The sequence below is a fragment of the Lissotriton helveticus genome, chromosome 11 (genome assembly GCF_964261635.1).
Source record: "Lissotriton helveticus chromosome 11, aLisHel1.1, whole genome shotgun sequence".
Lineage (NCBI taxonomy): Eukaryota > Metazoa > Chordata > Amphibia > Caudata > Salamandridae > Lissotriton > Lissotriton helveticus.
In genome coordinates, this window is record NC_136072.1 from 6,807,076 (window position 1) to 6,827,658 (window position 20,583).

At 42.8% G+C, this 20,583-nt stretch overlaps 1 protein-coding gene across 3 annotated transcripts in view; it reads right to left on the minus strand.

Moving 5' to 3' along the window:
• The window catches only part of LOC144791804 (putative cation-transporting ATPase 13A4), a 362,855-nt gene that overhangs the window by 203,897 nt on the left and 138,375 nt on the right, over positions 1-20,583 (minus strand). For all 3 annotated transcript variants that reach the window (XM_078666578.1, XM_078666579.1, XM_078666580.1), the window contains exons 14-15: positions 7,906-7,967; positions 3,931-4,081 (exon numbers count right to left, since the gene is read on the minus strand). In XM_078666578.1, coding sequence (XP_078522704.1) covers positions 3,931-4,081; positions 7,906-7,967 — 213 coding nt within the window. The remainder of the gene's footprint in view (positions 1-3,930; positions 4,082-7,905; positions 7,968-20,583) is intronic.

Below are 20,583 nucleotides of genomic sequence, written 5' to 3' on the forward strand. Positions count from 1 at the left end.
CTAGAATATTACACTGAATGACGGATTTGCATTTTGGGTATTTATATGCAAATTCACATATTCTTCCCATATGTTTAGATAATTCAAATTATGCGAAGTTGACACTCGCCTATTATAGATTTTTTATTTTTATTGAAATGGCTTTATGTGGTAGGCAGTCTTAACAGCTACTATGGTACCTATGAAGTTCAGCTACTAGTACGCAGGAACTTTACCACATTTCTACTCTTTTTTTCACAGATAATTATACGAGGATGCTCCACACTAGAAAAACTGTTTGTTTTGGAGATCTCAATATAATGTGCCTTCCAGATTGCATAGGCAGATTTGTGTCAGGGGTATTTGCATTTATCTATGAAACAAGCTGTGGGTAGCATTTAATTTAATACCATGCAAAACAAGGAAAACATGTTTTTTATATTGAAAATGATGCTAACATCTGGCACTGTACAATTTATTGACACCAAACTCATAACTGCCACCAGCTTTTACTGCTGGTAAACATAAGTACATGAGAAGCAAACTGTTTACCTGATCCAATGCCTTTTCTTTTTCTAGGGCAAGTTTTCTTTTCTCCCCTACACCTGGAGGGTTGTCAGCTGGTCGACAATCCACTAGGTTTAAGGTTGGGTGAATCAGTGCATTGTTACTGTCATTTGTTTAGTTTCAGAAAAAAGAATGTACTTGTGGCTAAACCCCTGTTCGAATACCCTATTGAATGCAGGGGTAGGAGAGGGGACTGGAAACATTTTAGTTTCTAAGCTGGAAGCCTTTTCATACCTTTTTTACACAGAGTTTACTGTGGGGTTTAAAACAGTTTTGTAAGGCAACCACATACCTGCTTTTTCCACCTATTACCTTCCTTTTCCTGCACTTCCTCCAACAGAACATCTGTCAAGGTTGCTCAAATTTCCACATGAGTAAGCTCTTTTTTATTAGAATTCCTGATACTGTAAATGTCATTTTTTTAAATGGATCTATGTTTCTTCATATTTGTAAGTACTAGCTGATGTGACCAATGTATTTAGTGAGATTTATCTTAATTCAAATTGTTTAATTCATGAGTTATATTGTCATACATGCACAACTATGGCACTTATTGCAAGTGAGCCAATTATTGATGTGAGATGTTTGGAATGTATTGAGTGTAATATTTATCACCTATTATAAGCTGGTCAATAATAAAGGGTATTACATGAGGTCCTTAGTGCTTATCACACCAATTTTTGAATGTCCCACTAATTAGTCACCAGTGCTCTTACTTTGAATTTCAGCAGGTTTGCCCTACCAAAATTAAACTGGGGTGCATATTCATTACACCCATAATGGATGGGGTGCGATAACAAAAAGACAAACTAATATTTCTGAGATATGCCATAATAAGAGCCCACACGGTTTGTATGATGAAACAACACATGACATTACAATGCATGCCTTAACCCCTTCCATGCTCATGACGGAACGGTTCCGTCCTGAGCGTCGGTTGAGCTGTGCTCATGACGGAACCGTTCCGTCATGGTTCCATAAGCCCAATGGAACGTTCAGCACAGCGCGGAAATTCGCGCCGCTGAAGCGGTTAACAACGCAGTCATTACAACAACCACGTCAGTATCACCCATACTTTTATAACATGTGCCTTAACCATGCATACACCCACTCACACAACCACTCACTCACCCATATATCTACTCATACCATTAGTCACTCACCCATACAGCAGCTTTTACAGCCACACTCTTACCCAAACAGCTACTACATACACACTTATTTACCTGTAGAGTCTCTCAAACACCCATTCGCTCACCCATTCAGCCTCTAAACAAACTCACTCACTCACCCATACAACCAATCACACACTCAGTCACACACCCACAAAAAGACTTACATACCACTACACATCCATACAAGTTCTCACACATCCACTCACTCATCCATACAAACACATACTCTCCAATAAAGACACTCACACACCAACTCACTTAACCCAACTCCTACTGAAAGGGCCACTTCCTCACCCATATAGTGCACTTACACATCCACTCACCCACCACTACAGCCACTGATACTGACACTCACCCACACAGCTACTTACAAACCCACTTAAAACACCCACACAGTCACTCGTACACCCACTCACACACCCATATAGCCACTCAGATGCCCACTCACACACAGATATAAGAAGCCACACACATATTATATGTTAAAAGTAGTATCCCTCTTAGTAATACACCTAGTATACTAATTCAACTTTTGTAGTAGCATAGTATATATGTTTAACACTCATAAACTCTTGAAAAACACTTACACTCACTGAATGATGTCCTCAGTGATGTCATTTGAGATGTCACCAGTGATGCCATCAGTGATGTCACTGACCATGTAATGAGTAATGTAATATGTAAGATCAGAAGCAGTGCTTGCAGGGACATAAGTTATATTTAGCTCAGGTAACTATAACTGCGGAATTTCACTGACTTTGTATGAGTGACAGCTGAGCCTAACTATATGGTCCCGGTAACCTTTGATTTTTTCAGTGAATTTCTAAGGTGCTTCAAATTCTATTTCCTAACTATAATGTCAATGTAACCTTTGGTATTTTAAGTTGGTTTCTATGTTATTATATGTATTATTAGTCATGTTTGCAGGGTGGTGGAGTAAGGGGGTGGGGTCTTGGACCAGCTTTCAGCAATTGCACTGTGTGTGACTTACTGGGGGTAATAGGAAGGCTTGTTGGCCGTCAAGGGTCCTAAGCATGCAATGGGACTTCATTCCCAACCAGTAGTGTGCCAGGAGGCGTGTTTCCAGAGTGGTGGAGAAAGGGGCAGGCCTGTGATGACCCCTCAGCAACCCTGCCATATGGGACTTACTGCAGGTAATAGGAGGGGTAGTTGTCCCCTCAGGAGTCAAGGGGACTTCATCTCCCAACTAGTAGTGCTCCAGGAGGCATGTTTGCAGAGTGGAGGTGAAAGGGGCCAGGGTCTCCAGCAACTTGCAGGGTTCGACTGATTTGGGCCCTGGGGACCCCATCCCCTGCCCCCCTCCTTTGTTGGATATTGCCCTGGGCAGGCGGTGGTCCCCAGGGCTGTGAGGGGGGGCTTTAATCCCATAACCACCATAAACCCTAAAGGTTCCCTTGCCACCCAAAACTCAAACCTAACCTAGACCCTAAAATGCCATTGCCACCAATAATCCTATTACCACCCTAAACCCATAAAACTCCCTTCCCACCCAAAAGCCCTTACCCACTGTAAACCCTTAAAGTTCCCTTGTTACCCAAAATCCCATACCCCCAAACACTAAAAATACACTTGCCACCCAAAAACCCATACCCACCCTAAAAATTCCCTTGCCACCCAAAAACCCATACCCACACAAAACATGCATAAAGTCCTTGCCAACCAAAAGCCCAAAACAACCCCAAACCCTAAAAAATCCCTTTCCATCCAAAAACCAATACCCACCCTAAACCCTAGAAATGCCCTGTCACCCAAAAACCCCAAACCCTAAACATTGCTAGGCCATCCAAAACCCATGCCCACCCAAGAACCCATACCCACCTTAAACCCTAAAAATGCCCTTGCCACCCAAATTCCCATATCCACCCTAAACCCTAAAAATGCTCTTCCCAGCAAAAAATATGTAAACACACATGCATACACATACATTACACTTACTTTTATACTTACATGAGGCATGCTAATGGCATGTGTTGTACAGGCAGGCCATGGTTAAAAAACTGTGTGGTAAAGACATGTGTGGTAAAGCTGCATGTGTTTTTAAGCTTTTGTTGTACTGGCATGCATAGTTCATACCACATTGTAATTGCTGTTTCCTGACCACTTGTAACAAAGGCCAATGTTTCTTTTTTTGATGTATGATTCCAAAATCACCAATGTTTATTTGCATATCTTAATTATTCTACATTACCCAATTGGTTCCTTCAAACATCTTCAGGTCCAGTGGATCTCCCTGCAGTTTACCATCCAGAAAGATGAGTGAGTGACAGCTGGCCAGGGCAGCTAATAGTGGGCTCCAAGGTAATGCATCACTATCACTGAACCTGTGAACTTTCTGAAAACTGGGATCAAAAAAGAAGCCAGAGATATTCAGTGTATCAACTTTGTAACAGTTGGGAAAAATGCAGAAAACAAATCCCACACATTGATTTAAAAATGATATGAATTGTAACATCTGGCTATTGATTTAGTTCAATCAATCAATCAATAAAACTTTATTTCGGTTTTGTTCGAAAACCATAAAAGTACACTTACAATAGTACAAAATTCATAATTCTTAAAAATGCATGCCATATCAGGATACAGAAAGTGCAAAATCTAAAATCAACGTTCCAAAAAAAAAGGAATACATGATTTTTCCAAGTTGTACATACAATCTCATAAGAAAATTTCATTAGATAAAAACCATTACAAATCCAGGCATTTTCCGTACTTGACAATTGATTTTAAAAATTCAAGTACATGGAGAATACAGTCACTGTGCAAGAGTTGTAGATACATCGGCCCAATTCACAGAACTAACTTAAGACAAAATCCTAAACTTACTACTTTTGGTATTCACAGAAGTTAGGATTTTGTCTTAAGTTTGTTTTTAAGACAAACTTAAGACAGACTTAAGTTAGGATTTTGTCTTAAGTCTGTCTTAAGTCTGTCTTAAGACAAACTTAAGACAAAATCCTAACTTCTGTGAATACCAAAAGTTGTAATTTTAGGATTTTGTCTTAAGTTAGTTCTGTGAATCAGCCCCATCATAGCTGGTCTGATCTGACAGAAATTAAGTTTTCTTAAAAGTGACACCAGATAGCGTTTGATTTAGTTGATTGTCTACTAGAAATGAAACCAAGTCTTACAGCGATCTTTGATAATTCTGACCCAAAAAATAGTCCTGTCCCTAAATCTCATAATGAGAGCAAAAATCGAGGATGCACCAATTTCAAGGCTCTCCAAGACAAGTTGAAGTGCTCTTCATATTGATCAAACAATCAGTAAATCTTTGTTGGATGAGATTTCCCACCTCCAAATGAGCAAGCACCAAAAGGACATTGTTTAAAAAAAAAGACATTCCGAATGTGGGGGCAGAGCTTCCCTCATGTCATAAATCTTTTTGATTTTTGGTACAGTGATGAGCAGGCACTGTGCTGATGTCACACTGTCAAAACAAAAATCCGACAGCGTCATTAGGTGCTGTCAACGTTCACATTGGTTGGTGCTTGGGCATAAATGTCTGTCCTTGAGTACCAATCTGTGCAGGAGAGCTACCGCTGAAAAAGGGTTACTGTCTCCCAAATGAACTCCTGCCTAGGGGTTGTCCCAGGACTGCAATCTCCAAGCAAGACTACCCCACCATATACTAGGAAAGACATTTCTTGGGGGGTCCCCCCACTCGATGCCAAGGAAAAATGGTAAAAAGAAGACGGGGTTTGGAAACTGGGCCAGGCATTGGGCCATGCGCCAACGCATTATAGCACTATTTGCGTCCCTCAGGTATTTACCCTCAATCTCCTTCCTGGGGGTCAAAAAGCCCACTTGACCCCAGGGGCATTATTTAAAGAAAAAGCAGTGTTCACCCATGCCTTGGGCTGTGCTCCCGCCCAATAACAGACCTCAAAGTCTTTCTCAATGACTCCCCTCGGAGAGGGGGAACTTGGGGGATTTACCCCAATCTGAGCAAGTGATATTTAAAAAAAACAAGGAAGAACCATCTTCTTGCCACCTCTTCAAGAGTGGTGAGTATTACTATCCATGTGGCAAGCAAGAGGAATTACAATTCCACTACATGTTCCAATAGAGACTGCCCCACAAACATCAAACTTTAGCTAAAATCATGTATTTTCCTCACATTTATGTGAGAAAAAGTCAGGGAATCTGGGAGATCCACAAAATTACTACTACCCAATATACCCAAAATTAACCTGATAAGAAGTGCTGTAACATCTAAACTAGGGCCCAGGACTGGGGTGGACTGAGGTGGAAAAAGTCTCAGCAGCTAAGGAGTTAATGATTTTTTCTTTAAATGTGTGTGACTTTTTCCTCCACAAGTTCCTCTGTTGGATTTATATTAATCACTATGTTGTTTTCCAGCCAGAGGCATGTAGTCGCCTATAGGGTGAAAATACTGTAGTCACTAAAATGCTCATAGGAGCAACAAAAAATGACTAAACAGAGCTATGGAAGTATAGATGCATACATTTGAATATGAGTACATTTTGGGATTCTGGACATCAGTGATTATAACAACCAGCAATAGGAGGAACTGTAATTCACGGGAACAATCATAATTCCATTCATATGAGCCGAGAATGCAACATCCATGTACAGTATAATTGAGGTAAACAGTGGGACACAAATGTGTTTAAGAATCAAATCACATGGAAAACCATCATCCTGTCCTATTTAGTTGTGTGAATCATATGTATTCTTTACAGACCCACTCACTTGTTCTTTGTACATTTCCCTGTTGGTGGGGGTTTACATGTGGGTGCTGAATTAATGCTGTGGTTGAGAGAAGTTGGCTGTGTTTATCTTACCAAGAAACCCAGGTGAATTCTGTTTGAAAAGGCCTCTTAGAGATCGTCTATGCACAAAGCAATCTAGGAAAGTAGAACATACACCATACTGTTGGGAACATGGGAGCAGACACACTCTATGGACAGCTAGGTTTGGTTGATGAATACCACCAAATGCATTCTACTCCTATCCTTTGAGAACCCCAAAAAACACTCCACATGGTGGATGGATAAAAAAAAAAACATCACTTCCCTATGATAGGAGAACTGGGACAGCTGTCTAAACTTCTTACAGCTCCTTCCAAGGTCATGTTTTAATTATGATGGAACATAGCTTTCTGGACAGACCCCCAGAGTTAAATCGGTATGCACTTATCATGGCAGGCAGTTAAGTCTCTTTGAGAAAACTCTTTCTGGAAGCCTGTGTGCTGGATGTTGAGATGGTATTAAAACCAAATGCAGCCTAGTCACCAGTTGAGCATGCCCAGTTTACCCCAAACTATGCGAAGCTCTGCAGGCTTTTCTGTGACTACTACAAATAACGAATTCGAGAAGACAGAACTATGATATGCAGGGATGTGCCTGTTATTGTAAATCTGCCCCAATGTGCTCAACGTTTAACTCCCTGAGATGCATAAAACCATCTTTGCATGTTTTGGAAGAGGGTACTCAGAGGCATCCATCTCTACCTCATAATGGCGCTTTTGGTTATGCTGTCACCCTGGGTCCTACACAACAGTAAAGATTTTCAACTGGATTTGATTTTGAAACACATTACAATTCAAGAATGTCTTAAAGTATCATGTACTGTTTTCATGTCCACATATTAGCAGGCAATTATGTGTATCTATAGGCAACAATTCACATTCTCAGCACACCAAGTGTGCTTTGCACAGCATATGCATTGTTCATGGGAAAACAACACAACTGCAGCCTGGAATGTCAGAGCAGAAAAACATCTGGCTCAATAATGGTAGGGGGCAATGGGTGAATTGCTCAAGAGGTTGAATCCAGTTGCTTTTGCAAATCTATTAGTTTTTAAAGAGTAGATATATATTTGGGGCTGGTGAGAGGGTTGCCACATCAAGGCTGCTCTTTAGCAGATTGGTAAGGACAGACATGGAAGGCTGGGTGGGTGTCAGTGCTTCCCTGCACAGAGCAGCCTACAGGATCATGGTGGCAACATATATTTCTTCACCAAATAATATACTGCATCAATTTGAACTTGTTATTGAGCCTGAATGCCTGGGAAAGTTGACAATACTGCCTCAAACTTTGTACATTGATGCTATATAGTCACCTCCTACCCCCATAGGCTTTACACAGCAAAATGTTCCTTTGGCACTCAGTCATTAGATATTATTATATCCCAGTCATACCTTCGTGTCTTTGATGGAATAATCCCCCAGAGGTCCAGTCCATCTTCTGTTAGGGTGCCAGTCTAGATTCAAATAGACATGTGCAAAATAACAAGAACAACTCAGTGTGAAATCACTAAGCAATTGTGTTGCTAAAAAATAAATCCATTCAAGCAGCAAACAAAACAACTATATGGTTTCCATATAAAACATTTATACTCAGAAAGTAAGTTTATTGGGCCACAGTTCATTGAAATAATCTATTTTTAGAACATATTTAAGGTAAATAAATAACTTTAAAAAAAAATGAACCCCCCTTAGTTTTCTTTTCAATTGTAAAAATGTCCTAAGTGTAAATTGTTACCTCAAATTAATGCATAGAACATAAAAACGTTACTGTCACCTATTTCAATAAAATAGGCTTCAACAATTGGCACATTTCCTTCATGTAATAAAATGTGCACACTTGTACTTTTCCTATTCATACCGCAATTGCAGTATTCACCAACTTTAAGAGTTGTTTTGGTATTTTTTATTTTTTATTTAAAAAATAAATAAATAAAAAAATATTTAAAAAAATTATATTATAATTTCGTACCATACAATTTTGGGTTAATACCTAATCTATATTCCAAAATAGTGTTTTGCAGACCTGGCTAAGTCAATCCCGACTTGTACAGGTACATAGCCTCATTATACCATGAAACAATGAAGTGGGTGAACCACATTTTTTTGCCGCAAATACCTCAAGTTATATTCCCTAGTCAAAATCTCCATTTTCATATTCAAGTCCGTCCAAAACACTTTTTTTTGTTTTTTGTTTCCATTTTTTAAATTGTTTTATTTTACAATAGTGAAGATAAATACAGGAATATGACAATTCAAGTCGAAGCAGCCACCCCCCCCCACCCACCACGTTGTAGAACGGCGTGTTGATTGAATGAAAGGCGCAAAATGGAAAGAAAGAAGAGAAAAAAGAAAAAGTGAGCCGTCAAAAGTAATAAGTACATGAGTGGTACAAAGCTATCGAGTTTGGACATGGAGTCAATTGAAAAAAGAACAAAGTTTAAGCAGGCAAAATAAGGAAAAAAGAAAAAGAGAGATGGAAGGAAAATAAAAACGAGAAGAAGCAGTACATACCAGAAAGAATCAAAAAATCAAAAACTATTCCGGCTGTTCCAGCCAAGTTGTTGGTTTTTCCCACACCTCAAGGCCCTTTTTCCGACCCTTAATCCCCTTTTTAGCATAGACAGCTTTTTTCTAGATGGTGAGTAGCCACAAACCTAGCCAGCCAATGAGAGAATTATGGGGACTCAGAATCAAGCCAGGCGGAGGCAACATAAATCCGCCAATCTGCCATTGCAATGAAGATTAGTCCCTCGTTTTGAACCCTAGGGGTTTCAGACTGGGTCGCCAGCAAGATAACTTTGGGGTTTAGTGATGTAAGCTGAGTAGTAACTTCCCCTAGGACACTTTTAAAGGTAATCCTAAAGTGGGAGAATGTAAAGAGAGCAAAGCAAAAAATGTCCTTAAAATCTCTCCCACACTTGCAGCCCATGAAAATTCCCTATTTAAGAGATTTATTTGACAGATATTGTCAATTGTGCCCTCTCAGTCCAATATTGACCAATACCAACATCTTATCCACAGTTTCACAATGATAAAACACCAGGATATGAGTTTGAGTTCTGGTCTTATTACTAAACCCATAGATAATTGGGGAGGGGCAGATTCACAGAACTAACTTAAGACAAAATCCTAAACTTACTACTTTTGGTATTCACAGAAGTTAGGATTTTGTCTTAAATTTGTCTTAAGCCAGACTTAAGACAGACTTAAGTTAGGATTTTGTCTTAAGTCTGTCTTAAGTCTGTCTTAAGACAAACTTAAGACAAAATCATAATACCAAAAGTACTAAGTTTAGGATTTTGTCTTAAGTTAGTTCTGTGAATGGAGCCCGGAATGCCTAAAAGTGTTTTTAGGCACTGGCCTTCCAGCTTATTCCAGTCATAATATCAACTCATTTAAACATTGTCATACTATAAAGAAATTTAGTTTGCAGGTTCGGCTTAAAAGGTTGTAAAACCTGGGTCCTTTCAGAAGCTTTATACACCCCATTAAACTTGCATAACCCCAGTACAAAGGGAAGTTCTTGTGTTTCAATGTTGCTATTAACCCACAATTTATTCCAAGGTACGTATAGGAGATAACTTCTTCTACCCTTAACTTATTGATGAACCATTGATATTTTTTCTTCTGACAACCAATTATCAAAGTTTTTGATTTGTACATGTCAATTACCATCTTTAGCAAATGCCTCCAATTTCCTTTTCAATTATATCGCTATTGCTTCAATGATTACCAAATCGTCAGCATATAACCGACGGGGAATGCGCTGCCCTCTCATTTTGGGAAAAAATGCTTGCACTTCAGACAAAATAAATAAATAAATCAAGGGAAATCAAGGTGGGGGCCAACACACAGCGCTGTCCTAGACCATTTTTAATAAGTAGTTTCTGACACAAAAGGGCTTCTTGATTTAGTTGGACCACTCCCCAATTACCTTTGTGCAACTCCTTCAGAATATTTATTTATCCTCACAAATTTGAATGTTCTGCAGCTGCTCCGACAATATATCCCGCTTTCCCATGTCAAAAGCTATCTTGAAATCAGCAACGCAGCAAAATAGGTTTATATAGCAATATAGGGAGAGTAGTCGGCCTAACGGCTAGGGTGGTCAACCTTGAATCTGGGGAACTGGGGGGCATATTAGCAAGGACGATATCGCCGCTTTAGCTGGACTTTTTCCTGCTAAAGCGGCAATATTTTTATCTCCCTATTATCAAGATGTTGCTAACAGTATTTAGCGTCAGCTTGTAGGCAATAGCAACCGGTTTAGGGCACGCTCTGCATGTCAGCGATATTTATTGCTAATGACATGCAAAGTGGGCGTACCCAACCTGTTAGCGACTGAAAGCATTCGCTAACACAGCTATCACCTATTAGCAAGGCAGACGAAGAGATTTAAACAATCGGGCTAAGCGCAAATATCGCCAGAACCTAACGCCTGCTCAGACCATCACTTAACCTGTATATCCAATGGGAGGTGGATATTCAGGTTAAGTCCCCATTAGCGATAAAGCCTGAATATCGCTGGATTTCCAGCGATATTCACGCATTGAGCCGCTAACGCCGGATATTTTATCGCATTAGAGATAAACGTTGCTAATAGCATGTTATCTCAGCGATAATATCCGGCAATTGGCGGCGATAAAAAAAATGCGCTAAATGCATTTAGCGATAATTATTGCTATTTGTTGCTAATATGCCCCTGGGTTCGAGTCTCGACAATGACACTGAACATCCTGTGATTCTGGGCAAATCACTTATCTCCCCGTGCCTAACAAAAATGAATGTGTTCTCATGTAACGCAACTGGTGCTATGTAAAGCGCTCTGATACCCGATTCGGGTCAAGTTTGCACTATATAAAACTCTATAAATAAACAAATACATGAAATAGGTTGCCAACATCTCTATCGATTTGATTGCCTTTGGCCATAAACTAAAAATGTGATCCAATACTGAGTGACTTTTCTTGAAGCCATCTTGCTCCCCTGGTATTAATCCATGATGCTTAAGTGCTACTCAACTTGGTTAAGTAAAAGTTTGGAGAACATTTGTAAGCTCACATCAGAAAGGTTGATATACGCCTATTATTCATGGGATTGCAGGGGGTCACACTTTTTAAATATGGGTCTTCTTATCAACCACCTTCCAACGTTCAGTCATAATACCAGTGGTTACTAGTATTCTGAATACTTGGCAGAAAAGTGATGCCCGCCAGTCACTATTAACCTTAATTTTCACTAAGGGCAAGCTGTCTAGGGATACTGCTCTGGCACCCTTGGTGCAGTAAACACCTCTTAAATCTTTTTGAATTATACACTCCCTAGGAAATTCTCATCATATTTGTACTCTGCTAAAAGATGGTTTCGAGGACCATATAAGTTACTTTTATCGGATCCATACCGGTACCATCTTGCACAAGCTTCCAAAATTTCTTGGTGTTTTTAGACTGAATCACATTTGAAAACATTTGCCACTTTTTCATATAGGATTCACATTTTTCTGCTTAATTAGTGACCTATATTCCTGCTTCCTAGTAAAATGTATTGATTCACTACTTGACCTTCACGGTGTGAGGTTTATCTGCACACGCCCTCCTTAGCACAAATGTCTCCTCATGTACCACACTTAGAGAGCTCAAGTCAAATACTAAAGACACCTTTAGGATGGTGGGATACTGAGTGATCCTTGTCACAGGAAGGAGTTCAGGTGTACGGCTGAGGTTCTCCTTATACATCGGACACTCAGGCATATATGTGTTGAGGGAGAGCTACTGTTGGATATTGAACAAACCCTCAAGAGGTGATTGAGGGCTGAAAGGGAATACTGAAGAGAAACTCAGGTGGTGGGATAGGAAAGAGGGGAAGAAGAGCTCAAAACAATTCAAGTTCAACTCTTAGCTTATGGAATATGAAAGCTACCCTTAGAGGGTGAGACGTTGCGGACACTCAGGTATTGTGATATTGAGGAGTCTCTCAGATGGTGGTATATTCAGGAGAGCCTCAGGAGGTGCATTATTGAGGGGCACATCAGACAGCGTAAAACAGAGGAGACCCTGAGAAAAACATCAAATGGATTGATATTTGCGAGACCCTTGGGTGATAGAATATTAAAGAGATCCTCAGGAAGTAGAATACTTGGGACCAGATTTGTCAAAGGGTTACATTGCCCTTTGGGTTAAAGAGGGTGTCTCAAGGGCAACCCAATCCTTAAATCAGATATTTAGCAAGCTGTGCAGGGCCATCTTGCATGGCCCTGCGTCGCTTGGTAAATCTGGGTAAGACATGGCAGTGCAAGCCTCTGCCTTTTGTTAATGTGCACCAGGAAAGCGTTGCCTGGGTCTAGCGTGGGAGTTCCCACAAATCCACATGTGCTTTTTGGCACATTTCCAGATTTTCCAAGATTGGTAAACCTGGAAATGCACCAAGCAGCATGCCTTTCCAATAGAGGAGCATCTGTTGCAGGGAAATCGCCCAAAAACAGAACTATGCTTAGGAATATTTATTTATTTATTTATTTTTGAAATTTATAAAGCGCAAACAAATGCCCTTGGGCGTCTCGGTGCTGTGAGCTCAATGCAGGATTCACGACTGATTTTACTGATTAAACAGCCATGTTTTTATCATTTTACGGAACTGGAGTAAGGATTGACATGAGCGAATCTGCAACGGCAGGGCGTTCCAAAGCCTAGCTGCAGTCACCACGAAGCGTCTGTCTCCCCAGGACACATTTTTTGTACGTGGTACCACTAGCTGGTGAGCCATGGTGGATTTTAGTTGTCTGCTGGGACAGTAGATGGCTAGCTGTTTTATCAGGAAATGAGGGCCTTGTTTGTGTACAGCTTTGAAAGTGAGGCAGAGAGCTTTAAATTTTATACGGTTCTTGATCGCCAGCCAATGGTATTTTTGAATTACCTGTGAAATTGGTTTGAATTTGGGAATCCCTCAGAGCATTTTGGCGGCTGCATTTTGGACCGTTTGCATTTTTTTGATGACCCTAGATTGTGCATTGGCGAACAGTCCATTACAATAGACCAAAGATGACATTACCAGTGTGCTTACCAATCTTTTTCCTGCGCTTTCAGGTAAGTAGGGAATTATTTTCTTAATTAATCTGAGTTTATGGAAGGCCGTTGACACGACTTGGTTAGCATGGGAAACAAAATTTAGATTGTCATCAAACATGATTCCTAGGTTCCTAACACTCGAAACTGAGTTGGGCAAAGATCCTAGTGAGTGTGGCCACCATGAGATTGACCAGGCCGGCGACAATTTTCCAAAGATAACAACCTCCGTCTTCTCGGAATTCAATTTGAGGCAATTGCTGGCCATCCAGTCCTAGATGGCCAGCATGCCTTCCTGAAAGCGTTCAGCCACCTTCTCCCCATCATTGTTTATTGCCAACACCAGCTGTATGTCGTCTACGTAAGAGGTAAGGCCCATCTCGTAAGCTTTTATGATTCTAGCTAGGTCCGACACATAGATATTAAAGAGTGTCGGACTTAGGGATGAGCCTTGAGGAACTCCACACGGCAGGGTTAACTCAGCCGACTGAAAGGGTCCCAAGGTAACTGTCTGCGTTCTGTCCGACAAGAAGGAGACAAGCAAATTTTTTGCTCTGGAGTGAATGCCCATAGCAGAGACACGGTCGATCGGGATGGAGTGATCGACCGTGTCAAAGGCAGCTGATAGATCCAACAGTATAAGCACAGCTGTGCCTCCCTGGTCTCTGATGAGTCTTATATCTTCCGTAGCTTTAATGAGGGCAGTATCGGTGCCATTAAGCTTGAGGAAACCAAACTGTGTATCATCCAAAAGGTGATGTTCCTCAATAAATTTGGAGAGTTGTATGTTCATCGCTCTCTCTGCCACCTTGGACAGAAAAGGTAGGCTAGCTATAGGTCTATAATTTTTCAATTCCTCTGGATCCAAGTGAGGTTTTTTAAGAGCGGTTTAAGGAGGGTATTTTTTAACCCATCTGGGTAAATCCTAGCCGTAAACATGGAATTACAAATTTGAGTTATCACTGGCGCTGTGGAATTGATGACAGGGAGGAACACTTTAGGCGGACACGGGTCTGTAGCTGATCCTGATTTTATAGTTTTGATGATATCAGCTATGTGTTGTTCGTTGACTTCATTAAATTGCAACAAGCAATGATCGGAAGGTCTAGTGCAGATTAACTGTGTGTTGGTTTTAACTTTAGTAGAAAATTCCAAGTAGATGTTGTTAACTTTTTCAAAGAAACAATTGGCCAAGGCATCACAAAGAGCTTGTGACGGGGAAGGGGCAGGATCCGGTGCTCTTCCCGCTAATTTCTTCACTACTTGGTACAATTGTTTATTTGAATTTTTCGCAGTTTCAATTTCCTCACTATAGTATTTTCTTTTTTCCTCCATAATCATCTTTTTATACTTAGCGAGTTCCTCTTTATATCGCATTTTTAGTTCTGTAGTATAGGTTTTGCGCCAATGTCTTTCATAGTTCCTGCACTTCTGTTTCTGTTCTCTAAGGGAATTGGAGAACCATGGTGCGGAGGGAGAGGACCGATTATTGGAGATAGTTTTCTGAGGCACTGGCCTATTCATGGCATTACTTATCCAGCCCGTGTATTGCTCGATGGCAATGTCTGGATCGGCAGAGATAGCCGGGGATGTGTTGTTTAAGAGCGCTGTGAGGTGTGTATTATTTATGTCTTTCCAGACCTTAAAAATACCTTGGTTAATTTTAGCCATCTTCTTAGTTGGTGTGCTGTTGGTTAATATGTTAAAAATGATAGCGTTGTGGTCTGACCATAGTAGTGGAAGGATATCCTGAACCTGAATTTTCTTTGAGTTGGAGAAGATACCATCCAGCGTATGGCCAGCTTCATGCGTGGATGACGTGACCAGCTGGGAGAGCCCCAATGTCTCCATGTCGGTCAATAAGGCTAAGGTTTTATTATTATCTATTTTTTCCAAATGGAAATTAAAATCGCATAGGACGGTGAAAGAGTCCTATATCACTAGAGATTCTAATAGAGTATTGAAGGTGAACAGAAATTCTGTGCGAGCTCCTGGGGGTCTGTAAAGAAGTAATCCCTTAAAATTGTGCGAGGGCGTTAGCATGATAGAAAAGTGAACAGCTTCACATATGAGGGAGGGTACTTGGAATGTTCTTACAGGAAGAAGACACCGGAGTATTATCGCCAGACCACCGCCTTTTTTGTTCAGTCTGTCCTGTCTTTGAACCTTGTAGCCATCGGGTATGGCAATCACCAGGTCCGGTTCGGACGCATTGTCCATCCAAGTTTCTGTGACAAAAAGTATATCGATTTTTCTATCAATAATGAGATCTGCTATGTCCTGTCTGTGTTTGCCCAAAGAGCGGGCATTAATAAGTGCTGTTACTATATTAAGACTGTTGTTATTGTGTGCATCGAAGGAATTAACAGTGTGTTTAACTAGTGGCAGGTTGGACTTACAGTAGTGGCAGTTTGTTTCCTTGTGCTTAACTGTGTTCTGTGGTTCCAACCGTATACAATTATTATCCACAGCTGGGCGGAGCTGGATCAGTTCGCCTCTAGTATGAGAAGTCACGACTCCTGTCAATGTGGGACCAGGGGACAAGGTCCTGGGCCCGGTCCCGACATGGACGGGCGCAGACGGGCTTGCCTTTGCCGCGCCTTCGGCGCACCGCGGGCATGCCCGCTGCACCCGCCCACTGCGCGGACGGGAGCTGGTTGTCATTTTATAGGACCGGAGGAGGGCGGGAGGCTGCGAATAACTGGTGCGCAGCCCTCGCAGTCCCCCTAAGATGGCGTCTCCCCCTCTCTCCTTCCACGTCAGCGCCTAATCGGCTGCACAGGGAGCAGGGGTTGTGATGCGGCAAGGAACAGGTGAATCAGCACCTCAAGCGTGGTGCAAATAGTCCGTGATTAAAAACCAAAATAAAACGAATAACACACTTTTTATTTAAATAAAAGCCTAAACCCCCAGCTTTCCGCCTCAGGGGAGAATCAAGCACTATGTCCATTAGTGCATAGGGACTGAGTCATCCTACCACCATAGTACCTATGCGTCCAGGACTGACTAGCTATAGTGTCTCACTTGCTCTCCTACTCATTCACCGAGAAACAAATGATTAGACAACACAGAACACAAATTCCCCAGATCTCTCAGGAAATCGGGGTAACAAGACACACCCTTTCGCTTGCACTCTTGTATTTGACCACAAGAAGATCAAATACGGACACAAAAAACTTTAAAAAAATAGGAGGAGCTTCGCGCGCACCCAAGATGGTCGCGTGAGCACAGGGCTCCCGGACCCTCGTCACCTCCATCGACTATCCTGTACTTTATCCTGGTTCGGACGACGAGTGTTTACTGGCGCAGTTCTACTGATCATTTATCTGTTCCCAAAAACTTTTTTGGACTTCGGGGTCCAGAGCTACAGATCGCCGCAGTTTTCTGGCCTGCTCCAAGGTGACGCCCCGAGCTATCTTGTCTGGCCTGCCGTCCAGTAAGTGAACAACAACGGATTGCCTGACTTGCATGGGCTGGCGACCGCTTTTGGTTTCGATTCCTGTCCGGAGATCAACCTGACTTTGTCAGCTACGTAGACGGCCGGACGTGCCTATACTTTTGGTCTATCCGCTTCTGATGCCGATCTGTCGTGGCTTTCAGTTTTGAGACTGGCACCATCTTCGCTCTTTTGGTCCTGCATTTGCCACCGCAGTCACAATTTTCACCCGACAACAGGCGACCCGCACGGGTCCATAATCTAAGATGGCCACCAAGCCAGAGAGCGAGAGGCGCAAGACTAAACCGGGCGTTCGAGGGAGCGCTTTGCAAACGAACATTATGGACCGGTACACCCTTACTAAAGGATCGCTGGGCGCAGCATCTAAACCCTCGACGGCAATGCCGGAGGACTCATCGATTGAGGAAGAGCCCTCGTTGCGAGATCTCATGGGCGCCATTACCGGTATGAAGGCTTCATTGGGACAACAATATGAGGCCTTGACTCTTAAACTGGATACTGTGTCGATTGATGTCAATCTGATCAGGGCGGATTTGGCGAAGACAAACGAAAAGGTCAAATCCCTGGATCTGAAGACCTCTAGCCTGGTCACTGACGTCTCTGACTTACAGGCTGAAGTCGGGAATCTGCGAAAAGCTAATGACTATTTCTCTGGGCGCCTAGAGGACTATGAAAGCCGTGCCAGGCGCAATAACATCCGCCTGATTGGGGTCCCGGAATCATCGACTGCAGCCTCGACGAACTTATTGGTGGAAGACCTGGTGCTGAATCACTTGGCGCCCAAGGGTCTCAGCAAGTTTTTCGCTGTTGAGCGTGCACATAGGATACCCGGCGGTACACCTAAATCGGGTGCTAACCCACGACCCATCATTGCGAGGATCTTTCATTTCCGGGACAGAGACGCTATCCTGCAGGCTTCGAGGCAGTCTGGTCCCATTGCCTTTGAGAACTCAACTGTCAGCTTCTATCCGGACTTTACACAACAGGTCCAGAAACAGAGGCTGGGGTTCCAAGGGGTCAAGAAGAGACCCTGGGAAAGGTCTATGACGTATGCCATGCTCTTCCCGGCCCGTTTGCGGGTGGTTCATAGGGATCATACCTTTTTCTTTGACCATCCTGGGGTCGTGAGTGACTGGCTTGACTCGCTGCCTACGGATCAAGAACCTTTTGAGGACTCTGGCAGATCGGATCGGGCGGACGGTGGCCCGACGGAGCAGGAGTAGATGTTGACTTTGACCCCGTACCCTTCATGTTGGCTTTGAACTATGCTATGCTGTGTCATTAATGTTTGCAAGTAATAGTCCTTTTGGGGGTGGGTGGGGGGTGAGCGGGTCCTTTCTCCTCCTGGGTTTTCTTTTCGTAGATTAGTTGGGTGGTTGGGCGACAGGCACACTGCAGTTTATGGGGCTTTTTGGTCTTCAGCAGGGGTGCGGGGTGGGGGGTATAGTTGTTTTGGCATTGTTGGGGGGACTGGGTTGTTGGTTTGAATTTTATTGTTATTTGCAAGGCGAAGAAAAGGCAAACTCCTGTTTTATGCAGTTGCTTTGGGTGTGGGGCGGGGGAGGGGCTGAATTCGGGGATGGGGGGTAGGGGACTTCAGATATTGTGTTGGAACGTGAACGGGTTGGGGGATGGGATCAAGAGGAGAGTGGTGCTGCAATTGCTGAAACGTTTGTCTCCTGATGTTGTCTTACTGCAGGAGACTCATTTGCTCGGCAACAAGTGCTACGCTCTGAATAGGCGTGGTTATCGCCTTGTGGCGCACTCGGGTTTCACTTCGGGCTCCAGAGGGGCGGGCATTCTGGTTCGGACCTCCCTCCCCTTGGCCATTGATGATGTCATACTGGATGATAAGGGACAATACGCCGCCATTGTGGGGCGCTGGGAAGGGAAGGTTCTTATTCTGCTTTCCGTGTACGTGCCCCCGGGCCTCCAAGCCACCACATTCGCTGATCTGAGTGGACTTATCCTGGGTCTCCCCGAGGGTCTGCTTTTGGTTGGGGGTGATTTTAATGCGGTGGTCTCGGGGATGTGTGACCGTCACCCTCCCAGGGAACTGCCGAAGGCCCAGACTTGGTTGAGTGACTTCCTAGAGACGCTGGGGCTCACTGATTGCTGGCGCTTGCTTCACCCGGGGCAATTGCAATATACCTATCATTCTGGTGCTCATGGTAGTCTCTCGAGGTTAGATCATATATTGCTGCCCTCGGCCGATGCATCCCTCATACGGGAAGTTAAACATCTGGCAAGGGGTATCTCGGACCATTCTCCGCTTTGGCTGGTGGTTGATGCACGGCAGGGTTCGGCGGGCCGAGTGGCTCCGATTAACCCCTGGTACTTGAAGGACCCCAGGGTCAGGGCTGAGCTGGTTAAAACACACGATTGTTATTTTGCGGAAAATGTGGGCTCTGTTTCCTCCTCAAGTTTGCTTTGGGAAGCTTACAAGACTGTCATTCGTGGCCAGGCCCTCTCGTTGATTGGCAGCGTGAAGTTGGCCAACCGTGCTGAGATGGTTCGCCTTGAGGGGGAGGTCACAGCCCTGGAGGGGTGCTTGGAATCTGAGGTCACCGCTGAGGGGTTACATCTATTGGAGTTGAAACAACATGAATACAGGGCTCTGGTTACGGAAGCTGCTAAGGAAATGGGAAAGGAACAGCAGGGCCGCCTGTATGACGTGGGTGATAAGGCTGGGAAATTACTTGCTTGGCTGGATAAGAGGGAGAATGCAAGTCGTGTCGTCCCTGTGATTGTTGCGGAGAATGGAGAGTGTTGTACTGACCCTGCTGATATTGTAGAAAAAAATAGTGCGGGCAATGCACAGCGTTGTTGAGAATGAACAGTTTTTTAAAAAATATTTTCAATTGATTCTTTATTTTAGAGGTGCTCCTACTGGTGGCGTAACTGTCCGTTTGCGCCAAATATGTGAATCTCAATAGTGTGTGCACACAGACTGTGTGCACATCCCAGTGTGTGGGCACTCCCTCTGGTTCATCAAATATGAATAGACTCCTCTTGATTTTGAAATTTATTTTAATTGTATTTCGTATTGCCTTTCATGAATGTAGATTCATTTCATCAAATTCATTTGGCTTTTCCATGATTTAAATCAAATCAATGTCGCTCCAATGCATTTCGGGCCAGGTGCCCTTTCTCAAGGAGCTCTGAAAACAAGAACGATCATCATTTGCATTATAGAACATCATAATATGACAACTCATATGTTCAATTCAGTAATAATCATAAACAACATGCTTCAAGTGGTGGTGAATACATAAATACACGTGTGGTATAAAGGATTAATAACGAGAAAACGGAAGGAGGGAGGTAGCGAGGTGAAGGTATTTTGAAAGGGAACACCCCGAGTGAGGAGAAGCGAGCTGTGGGCATGCCAAATAGCAGGAAACGATAAAAAACGCTCACGTGTTTTCACAGCATTCATTGAAGCTGAAAAAACAAAAGTGGAATGTCAAAACATGAGGTGTTCGGGAAATGCGGATCGCATTTAAACGAAACTAGTCAAAGAGATCTTAAACGAGCTTACCGGAAAATGGT